General features: G+C 34.1%; 4 protein-coding genes across 7 annotated transcripts; all 4 read left to right on the forward strand.

Moving 5' to 3' along the window:
• Positions 1–1,023: 1,023 nt before the first annotated feature.
• On the forward strand, positions 1,024–1,733 carry LOC116346232 (phospholipid scramblase 2-like; the record flags this gene model as incomplete). The annotated part of the gene is made up of 3 exons (XM_031776165.1): positions 1,024–1,377; positions 1,442–1,600; positions 1,680–1,733. Coding segments are annotated over 3 exons (567 nt in total), but the record flags the coding sequence as incomplete, so codon positions are not given.
• A 415-nt stretch (positions 1,734–2,148) lies between these two features.
• Positions 2,149–3,635, forward strand: LOC116346234. Of its 3 annotated transcripts, none has more exons than XM_031776170.1 (5): positions 2,149–2,176; positions 2,700–2,782; positions 2,883–2,967; positions 3,066–3,170; positions 3,354–3,635. In XM_031776170.1, the coding sequence occupies exons 2-5, from the start codon at positions 2,720–2,722 to the stop codon at positions 3,470–3,472; spliced, it is 372 nt and encodes a 123-aa protein (XP_031632030.1). In that variant the 5' UTR covers positions 2,149–2,176; positions 2,700–2,719; the 3' UTR covers positions 3,473–3,635. The 3 variants fall into 3 exon arrangements, with proteins under 3 accessions (XP_031632030.1, XP_031632028.1, XP_031632029.1); XM_031776168.1 differs by lacking the exon at positions 2,149–2,176 and adding an exon at positions 2,200–2,364; XM_031776169.1 differs by lacking the exon at positions 2,149–2,176 and adding an exon at positions 2,529–2,578.
• Positions 3,636–3,988: 353 nt separating this feature from the next.
• Positions 3,989–5,810, forward strand: LOC116346233 (phospholipid scramblase 1-like). Of its 2 annotated transcripts, none has more exons than XM_031776166.1 (6): positions 3,989–4,404; positions 4,764–4,811; positions 4,924–5,027; positions 5,114–5,419; positions 5,483–5,638; positions 5,706–5,810. In XM_031776166.1, exons 2-6 carry the CDS (start codon positions 4,772–4,774, stop codon positions 5,730–5,732), a joined length of 633 nt encoding a protein of 210 aa, XP_031632026.1. In that variant the 5' UTR covers positions 3,989–4,404; positions 4,764–4,771; the 3' UTR covers positions 5,733–5,810. The 2 variants fall into 2 exon arrangements, with proteins under 2 accessions (XP_031632026.1, XP_031632027.1); XM_031776167.1 differs by having other exon boundaries at positions 3,989–4,108.
• Positions 5,811–7,342: 1,532 nt separating this feature from the next.
• On the forward strand, positions 7,343–9,249 carry LOC116346236 (phospholipid scramblase 1-like; the record flags this gene model as incomplete). The annotated part of the gene is made up of 6 exons (XM_031776171.1): positions 7,343–7,431; positions 7,520–7,604; positions 7,650–7,952; positions 8,029–8,187; positions 8,932–9,088; positions 9,177–9,249. Coding segments are annotated over exons 1-6 (866 nt in total), but the record flags the coding sequence as incomplete, so codon positions are not given.
• Positions 9,250–9,638: the final 389 nt, after the last annotated feature.

The following is a 9,638-nucleotide window of genomic DNA, read 5'->3' on the forward strand; positions in this document are numbered from 1 at the left end:
TTACTTTAAATCCAACGCGGAAAACGTTCATAGTAAATATGACGAAGATCAAAACAGAATTCACTTTTATATAAATCTAGTGAATGCAATATCTTCGAGTCTTGCTCTAATGTATATTTTTGGATCATCTAGTACGAAAAACATTCAATAGAAACCTTAGTGGAAACAGCATTGAGTGTCAACAGTGAACTCAGTCGAAAAAGGTAAGAGAGAGTAAAAGTTTGCGTTTGGATAGGGATTTGCTTTACTTAATTAGATATAATAAACTATTTTCTGTAGTCAAAGAGTTGTGAAGTTTTATGTTCAAACGTATACTACTTTTAAGGCGAATATTGAAATATAATGCCGCATATCTAGAATATGCGCAAATAAATGTGTATAACTGCACATATTTGGCGTATATTTTGCATATATTTCCTATATATTTCTTGTATGGCGTATTTTTTCATTATCTTTTGTGCGGTCTTTCTTCGATTCTGTGAAGCTATACAATGTGTGTTTACAATGTCAGTATAAAATACGTATTATTCGGTGCAGATTTATGCCGTATATATTCGCATATATGATGAATAAGATGCGTATATTGTGAATAGTTGTGTATATTTTGTATAATAAAAGCCCCTAGCGAAAAAGAAAAACCACATTTATAAACAAAAACTCAATTTTCGAAACAAAGTCATTTTTAGTGAGTACTTTGATTGTTTCACGCATTAATGCATGTAATTGAATTTATTCAACTTTGTTTAGGTAATCTGTGTCGTGAAACCATGACTTTTGCAAACCCTTGTGGAAAAAAAATGACTGACTGGCTATAAATTGAGTCACTTTTAATCACTTTTATTCGGTTAAAATTACCAATAGATGATTGAAATCGAATATAGTCGGTTATGTTTCAGAGTTAACTAAAAGTGATTATAGTCAACATAGTTGACAAAAGTCAATTTCATATACTTATAGTTAACCGTAGTTAACTATGATCACAATCGACATTTCTCAACTCAAATTACACGAAGACGCATATAGTCACTTATAGTTAACTTTAGCTGGCTGAAATATCAGCCATTTTTGTCCCAAATTGATTGTTGTACGCGTAACTGCTTCGGGTCCATTCGTCCTTATGAGATGAAGGTGTTGGATATTCATCAAAATGAAATCATTCATTTTTATCGTCCGTTGGCTTGTTCGAGTTGTTGTTTTCCATGTTGTTTGCAATCGATCGAAGTATCAGCTCCACCCGGTCAGGTGATTGGACACATTGAACAGGAATGGACCTTGTGCTATCCACATTACTCGATCAAAAACCATATGGGGGAAACAGTTTTGCGAATCGAAGGTCCACTTTGTACATTTTCTTGTGGTGGCGATGTTGATTTTAATGTAAGCATGATCTGGTTGAACTTTCACACAATTCTTCATACATCTTTCTTCTTTTAAATTGCAGATCCTTTCGTTGGATGGAACAAAAGTCGGCAAAATATCAAAACAATGGTCTGGTTTAGCTCGAGAATTGTTCACAGACACCGATTACTTTGGTATTAATTTCCCAATGGATTTGGATGTTCGAATGAAAGCCGTTATGCTTGGTGCCTGCATGTTAGTTGTATGTATTAACGCCTCTTGGCGCCTGCATGTTAAATGTTTAACTTATTCAAACGCATTAACTCACGTTTTTTTCGCAGAATTCAATGTTTTACGAAAGAGATAGAAATCGCAATTCTTCAAGCGATAACTAATTGAATTGCGACATTTATTTAAATTGGTTCTATTCAACTGATAATCACTTGAAATTGTATATCATATGGCGTAATAAAAACGTTTTCAAATAAACTTGACCCTGCATTTTATTATTGATACGAGAGCAGCGGATTGGCAACATTGCCTAAATGTCGCGATTCTTAAAACAAATTCATGTTCATCCATTTACGAAATATTAGTCCAAACCAATCCACACATTAACACACAACGAATACTTTATAACGAACGTATATGTTATTATGAATGCGGGTGCGAAAAACCAGCAAAATCTCTCTATGTCGGAATCTAATTGGACGAAATTACGTTCACGCAATATAGATTCCATTGAGGACACGATTCTACTGTGCTCAATGTTTGGTGTATTTTTTAAGACTATCTGCGTCACACTTTGGAGAATATTAAAACGGCCTAGGTGGAAACAGTACGCATTCTTTCTAACAACAGGAGAGTCACACGGAGAAAGTTCACAATAATTTAACTTATTTGGTTTTGCTTTTTTCTGATAGTTTCTTTGTTGTCAAGGAGCTATAAAGTGGCAAAAAATTAAAAAAAATTAAAAAATCAAACAAAAGATATTAAATTTTTCAAGGCCAACATTCTAAAAATTGAGTATGAAAAGGGGCATTTGCGTAATTTGAAGAAACAAAAAAATATGCATCAATCATTCATTGATTAACTTTCCGCAAATTATTTCAATTTGAAATTTGGCATTGACCGCGACTTATGACATTAACGAACAGCGGTAACTGAATGCGTTGCCGGACGTCCGCATTCGCATATTACATCATACCAAACTTCTTAATTGAAATAATGTACTGAAAAGGTCATTGATAGACACAAATAGTTCAACAATCCTTAATTATTAACCTATCTATTAACATTTTGTTTACACCCGTGTGGAGTTCATTGAAAAATTAATTAAGTTGATTTGTTTTCATGTTTAGAGATTAAAAATTTCCAAATCATGGCCATCGAAGGAGTAAATCAACAATTAAATGGAAATGAGCCATCCGCACCGCCTGACTATGTGAGTAAATATTTAAAAAATGCCTGATTATACTGCGGAGTGCCATTAAATGATACTAACCATGTTTCCTTCTAATTTGCTTCCAATTTTATAATCACAGGACACACCTTTTTCCAATACGGCATTGGTTCAAAATCCATCACCGATAAATATGTACCCAAATTCAGAGTTCGTTAGCAATTTTCGTAAGTGAATATATAGTTAGGACTCGGTTTGAAATACTTGGCTAAAACTGATCCGTAGCTTTTAGTAACTTTTGGTAATTAAATTGATTTCATATTAGCGAATCGCAACAATCAAACCGTGTTCACAATAGATGGAAGTCAACAGATTGGAAGTCAACAAAATGGAAGAACACCAATTGCATCGCTATATTCTTCTTCTCAAGGTGAATGCACCACAAAAAATATTATTTATGGAATTGTGGTAGTATTAGTCGTCATGGTAGTCATTCTAACTAATTCTGTTTTTATGTTTTGTCGTGTAATTCTTCGGTTCCGATCGCTAACTTGAAATCGATCGGAATTCTACCACCCATCCTTTGAAATAATGGTTGCTTTCTTTTTTCTAGGTTCATGCGGCAAACAAGCTGTTATATGTTGTGTTGTACTTGGAGTAACTTTATTATTATTTAAGTTTTTATTTATGATTTACGAGTTTATATATTTTATAAAAGAATTTGAGCCTTAGACTTGTTCAAAAAAAAGTATGTTATATCGAAATGGTAAAATGTCGTTTTCCGTTGTAAACATATCCAGTGATTTTTGATACACTTTTTTCCACAAGTCCAGAAGGTTAAATGAATGCCATTGAAAATCGCTTGAAAATCACTTGAAAGTGAAATTGTATATCATTTGGCGCAATAAAAATAGTTTCCAATAAACTTAATCGTGCATTTTATTTATACGAGACCGACGGATTGTATGTCATCTAATCAACGTAGCCTTGATCCAAGCAAAAATATAAACTCGCCTTTTCTGTTCATTAAAATTGATTAAATGCCATGACAATCGACTTATATTTTTAAATCATTTGCTATTTCACAAAACAATGTTTGACTTGGCATTTCATCATTGCATCAAAACAAAGATTTAGCGCGAAAAAAAACAGACGCCGGATCAGCTGATTGTGTTACATTATGTGGTGACAGTAAAACTGAGGCGTTGATTCATGAAATTAATCAGTCTGAACACAGTCGACCGGTACTATAGATTACTGGCAATTCAAGTCGAATCGAAATATTTCGAACCTCTTTCATTTGGAACATATATGTCAATAATGGATTGTCACAGCAATGTTGTACCACGTACACCACCGCCGCCGTATGTAAGTATTTTTGGAGGGATTTCGAAATATGGGAACGACTCATTTCGGAAATTTACTCTTCCAATCGAAACAGAAAGACATATTTTGTGCCAAAAGTTTTTATATTGTGTTCAAAATGCGTCGAATTTACAAGTAATTCGAATAGCTCAATTGAGAAATCAGAATTGACTCAATTTGTTTGCACTATATTTTTGGAGTTCCGTGAGGCCACCACAGTATCTACATTTATCTCAACGAAGTGATCGAGATCAAGAAGAAAATCATTGATGTTCAGTCAAATTTGCCATTGTTTTTTAGTGAGTTCCTTGATTGTCTCGCGCATTAATGCATGTAATTTATTTTTCAACTTTGTTACTTTGTACACAAATCCATATCGTGAATTCGTGACTTTTGCTTTGTTTGCAAATCAAAATGTTCACAAACAAAACAGTCGCAATTTTATTTGAAATCTATTTTTAATCCAAGCCGTTTCAATCTTGCGAAACATTCACTCTCTTATCAGTCATTAAAAAACTGATTTCAATGGAATTTAGATTAAAATATTGTTCAATATAAAACGTAGTTGTTTTCATCTGGATAATACATGTATTTTTGTGTAAATTTAAACATTCTCCGGTTTACAACCAATTCAACTTTCTTTTTCTTTTGGGAATAGGCGATTGGATGAATGATTCGCTGGCCAGTACACCAAAATGTCCTCCAGGTCAGATTACTTTCTTAAATTTTACATTTTACTTCTGTCAATTTCCGTCAGGAATAGATACCAATGGTCGCGCCCGTCATGATTAGATAAATAATAACCATTTCTATTTTAGGTTTGGGATATTTGACGCAGATCGACCATTTAATGGTAAAAGAGCGGGTCCATTTTCTGGCACCAAACGATACATTCACCGTCAAAAATTCCGCCGGACAAAATGTGAGTCAATTAAACTGTTCTTCTTGGAATATTTTAAACGTGTTCTTTTCATTAATTTTACTTTTGTGAATTAATTTAAAAAAAAGATTTATTGGGCGACTGAAGAGCCAAATTGCTGTGCCCGAGGAAGCTTTGGCGCATCTCGTCCGTTCGACGTGAAAATAATGAACATTCAAAGCCAAGAAGTGATGTATTTTTATCGACGCATCGGTGTTGGTTATCGTGATTCAATCGAAGTATCAGCACCTCTTGGTAAAGTAATCGGACGCGTCAAAGAAGACTGGTCATTTCTAAATCATAGCTTCACAGTTAAAAATCATGAAAATACACCTGTTTTACGAATCGAAGCGCCATTCTTCAAATCAAGTCCCTTTGGTGATGCTGAATTCAAAGTAAGACATCAATTTTACCTTTTCTCACATTATGTTTGATAATAATGAAAATCACTCCTGCAGATTCTTCTAATGGATGGCACTCAAATTGGAAGAATATCCAAAAAATGGGCGGGATTAGCTCGTGAACTAGCCGATGGACATTATTACGGTATAGCTTTCCCATTGGAATTGGATGTTCGAATGAAAGCTGTGCTGCTAGGCGCTTGTATTATGCTTGTATGTATTATAATTGTGAGTCGACTTACAAAATGTTTCTTAGAAATGTCATTTTTTTCGATCTTAGAATTCCAGATTCTATGAAAGACTCTAAAGACGGAAGTGATTTTTATAGGCAAAATAATTCAATAGTTAAGAATTCTTAGCCTAAGCTATTTTTAAGGAAAATTCGAAGAAAAAAATCATTTATTTTAATTTATTAGACATTCACAGGTTTAAGAAAAAAATAAAGTTTTTCAAAAAAAAAAAAAAAATATTATAAAAAACAAATCTTTCGGGAAAAAAATATTTTTTTGATGAAAAAATCGCAATATTTACCTTTTTTGAAGTTTCAGTTTTACAAAGTACGAGTGAATTGCATTAATCGTACGTCTTGTACTCGATAGCTTTGAACCCAAACCAATTCTACTGAACTTGAATTGTTTGTCGCATCGAAAGCAAAACAAACTTAGCATCAGCTTTGTTATGGTTTCGCATCGAAAACGCACGAGATTCTTTCCAATACGATTTTTGTGCGTATTCACTTTCCAGTCCACGCTAACGTCATCGAACCGCCGTTTGTGTCGTTTTCATTCACATATAAAACATCGCCGGCAAGAGTGTTTTGGTGACGAACCGGTCTTTTCATACAGATATTTTCCAGTTTGTATTTGTTATAACAAATACAAACATAAACAAGCAGCGGTTGTCGCTTGATTCAAGACTGTGTTGATAGACCGTATTACCTTAACCGCATAGCAAGTAAATTAATAAGGATTGTTTGGAAATTGTAGAATGTGTTGTATTCTTTTAAATTTACAAGAAAAATACGTGATCTTTATTAACTGAAGCGATTGAGACTCAACTATATTGAATGCCATTCAATGAATGGTGTATTTCATCGGCGAAAAATTCATTTATTAAACATGTCATAAAAAAAGAAGCAAACATAATTTAGTCAATTAAAAGTCGGCTTGGAACTGGCTGCGATATACTTTAGTGAATTGCTTTGTCCATACAATTTAACTGGAATCGCATGACGACGAACGAAGCATTAAGTCATTGCCAATTACTAAAGTTGGTATTGATTGCAAATGGGAAATAGAAAATGAAATATACCATATTTGCCACTTAAAATGTGCAAAAGCTCTCCAGTTCGTTAGATATACTTGCTCTTCGTGGTTGATTTTTCGTGTTTTGTGCAACTATCAAAGTAAGTATTGTGCTAGAATACTTTCTTAGGTAAATTTTGTTATTATTTTACTTTTCCGCACACCTAGTGTAGTTCATTCGGTAGTTCATTCAAATGGTTGTTTCTCTGTTCTTTATTTCACAGATTACAAGCCATGGACAATGTAGGAAGAAAACAACAGGCATCAAGTTCAAATGGAAGAGCATCGGCACCATCGGAATATATGTGTATATCGCTTAAACCCGATCAGCACAGCGTTTATATGCACTTCGGAGGTACGGGCAATTTTCTTGTAAATCTCATTCTTTATTGTATTCGGGTGTGGCATTTGAAAAGTTATACAGCTCTGTCGATCAGAAATAAAAGAAGACCCAGTTGTAAAATTTGCCCATGCAATATTTTTTTTAATTACCAGGTAGCAGTATCACAATTATATGGAGACCCCAGTGACTTCAATTACCAACCCGCACAAGGAGTCAGTAAGTTATTTTCCGTTCATCGACGATTGACTTTGGTTGATTTTAAAAAGATTAATGTTTGCATTATCACACACAGTTGCACCTGGTCGAATAGCCAACTCTCCACCGGGCTTGGAGTATTTGACTCAAGTTAATCAGCTATTGTAAGTTTGATGTATCTACATTTTGGCGTTTTGAAAATTAATTTAAAAAAAAATGTCAATTTTCTTAAACAATTTGTTCCATTGCCAGAATCAAACAACAAGTTGACCTACGACTTGGCAATAGATTCGTTATCAAAAATGCACAGAACCAAAATATAATTAAACAAATTTTTGTATTGGTTTTTTAAAAGTGAAATGCAATTGATTGTCTTGAATAGATTTATTGGGCCAAAGAAGACGCTAATTGTTTGGCAACCTTTTTTCTCGGCTCAGGTCGACCGTTTAATATGAAAATATTAGACAATCGCCATGTCGAAGTGTTGCATTTATATTGTCCAGCTGCCCTTGGATTCACCGATTCTATTGAAGTATCAACATCAAGTGGCCAAATTTTTGGAAGAATCCGGCAAAAATACACACTTGTTTATCCAAATTTTAAAGTGAAAAATCATAAGAACGAAACTATTTTACACATCGTTGGTCCGGCAGTTAAAATGAGATTGGGTGATGTTGTAATTAAGGTATAATAACGATTTGTGTTTGGGTATTATTCAGAAAAGTCGTACTTTTGTTTTTTAAAAACTTCGTTTTTAACAGGTGCGCTCATTGAACGATAGAGAAGTTGGTAGAATATCAAAGAGGTGGTCTGGATTGGCCCGCGAATCTTTCACGGAAGCCGACCATTTCGGTATCAGTTTCCCAATGGATTTGGATGTTCGAGTTATAGCTACATTACTCGGAGCTGTGCTGCTCATTGTAGGTGTTCTTTTTGAAATTCCATTTTGGGTTTGATTTCTTGAACGATCTTCTTTTCTTTTCGGTTTTCTTTTTCTTCTTCAGAATCATATGTATTTCGAGTAATAGTAGGCGGTTTTCCTGGCTACTGGTAACATAGTTTTTTGTGGACAAAATTGACAAGCGATATCAATTTATTACCGCAAAGAAAATGTTGAAACAAATACAGCCGAAAAATAGTTTCGTTTTTGAAACGAAACGAATGAAATTTCATAATGGTCGAAGGTGTTTTGATCAAGAGGGTTTTGACGATAAATTTTAACCAAAAACGTTACATTCATAATCTTCTTCAAATTTTTTGTTTACATGCGTACGTAAACCTTGTTATTATTTAACTTAAACACGCTTGTGTAAAATAAAATTAATTTTTTTCTCTAATTATTTTTCAATCTATTGAAGATGAAATTCGCTGGAAAATTCGCTAAGTAACTTCTGGTCATGAGTTGTTTATTTCTTACGTTACTGTTTTCAGCTCCTTACGCATATTGTGCGTACACGTGGAACAAGAATATTTTGCTAACGTATTAAAAAAGTTATCATCAATTTTAGTATAAATACTAGTTTTAGTCAATTTAATTCAATTTTTCTTCGTATAGATAAAGATGAAGTTTTCACCTATATTTTTCGGGCTTCTTTTGACATTGGTACAAGTGTATTAATTACGAAAAAAGGTTGTTTTTTTAATTTTTTGTAAATTATTGGCAGGGCCTAGTGCTGGTCAATGAAGTAGAGGGGACAGGAAGAGGTCTTTTTCGAATTAACACTAGGAGAAGTAGTAATTCCGATGATGAAGATGGCACTGTTCTAAGCCGTTCACAAACAACTACTAGTACGACGCGGATGGCACGCAATCTTGGCTATGGTAATTAATCGCAGAAAAAAAGAAATACCCTCTCAAATTAAAAAGCAGGTTTAAATATATTTAAATAATAATGCAATATATATTACAGACATTCACGATACTCCGTCGGTCATTCACAGCAATTCAAATCTTGATTCCAGTGCACCATCGGGATCATCAAGGTAATTTTTTCTACTTCTGTTGGATTCGAATAAGTGAGTCGTTGCGGTTGAAACAGATTTTTAAGGAGTATACGTTCGGAATGATTTTTTGGCCAGTTTTTGAGATATTTAATCAGAGCATCTTGATTTGCTGCTGCTCAGCATATAGCTGAGAGCTGAGAAATGCTGAACCCGTGCGGCTAACGCATACGAAACGGATGGCACGCACACATGCATTCTCCCCGTTTAAACGGTTATAAACAGTTGATTGGACGTTCAATTCAAAACTCAAAACTTAGTAACCAGTTGAGTTTGAAATTGTGTTGCGACCGACATATGAGAAGCTGCGAGAAAAACGTCGCATCCCTCGTTATTTTGCTTACGTAAGTGAAAGCAAGAGATGAGATGCG

The sequence above is a fragment of the Contarinia nasturtii genome, unplaced genomic scaffold, assembly GCF_009176525.2.
Source record: "Contarinia nasturtii isolate CC-2019 unplaced genomic scaffold, AAFC_CNas_1.1 Cnas_scaffold_1478, whole genome shotgun sequence".
Taxonomy (NCBI): domain Eukaryota; kingdom Metazoa; phylum Arthropoda; class Insecta; order Diptera; family Cecidomyiidae; genus Contarinia; species Contarinia nasturtii.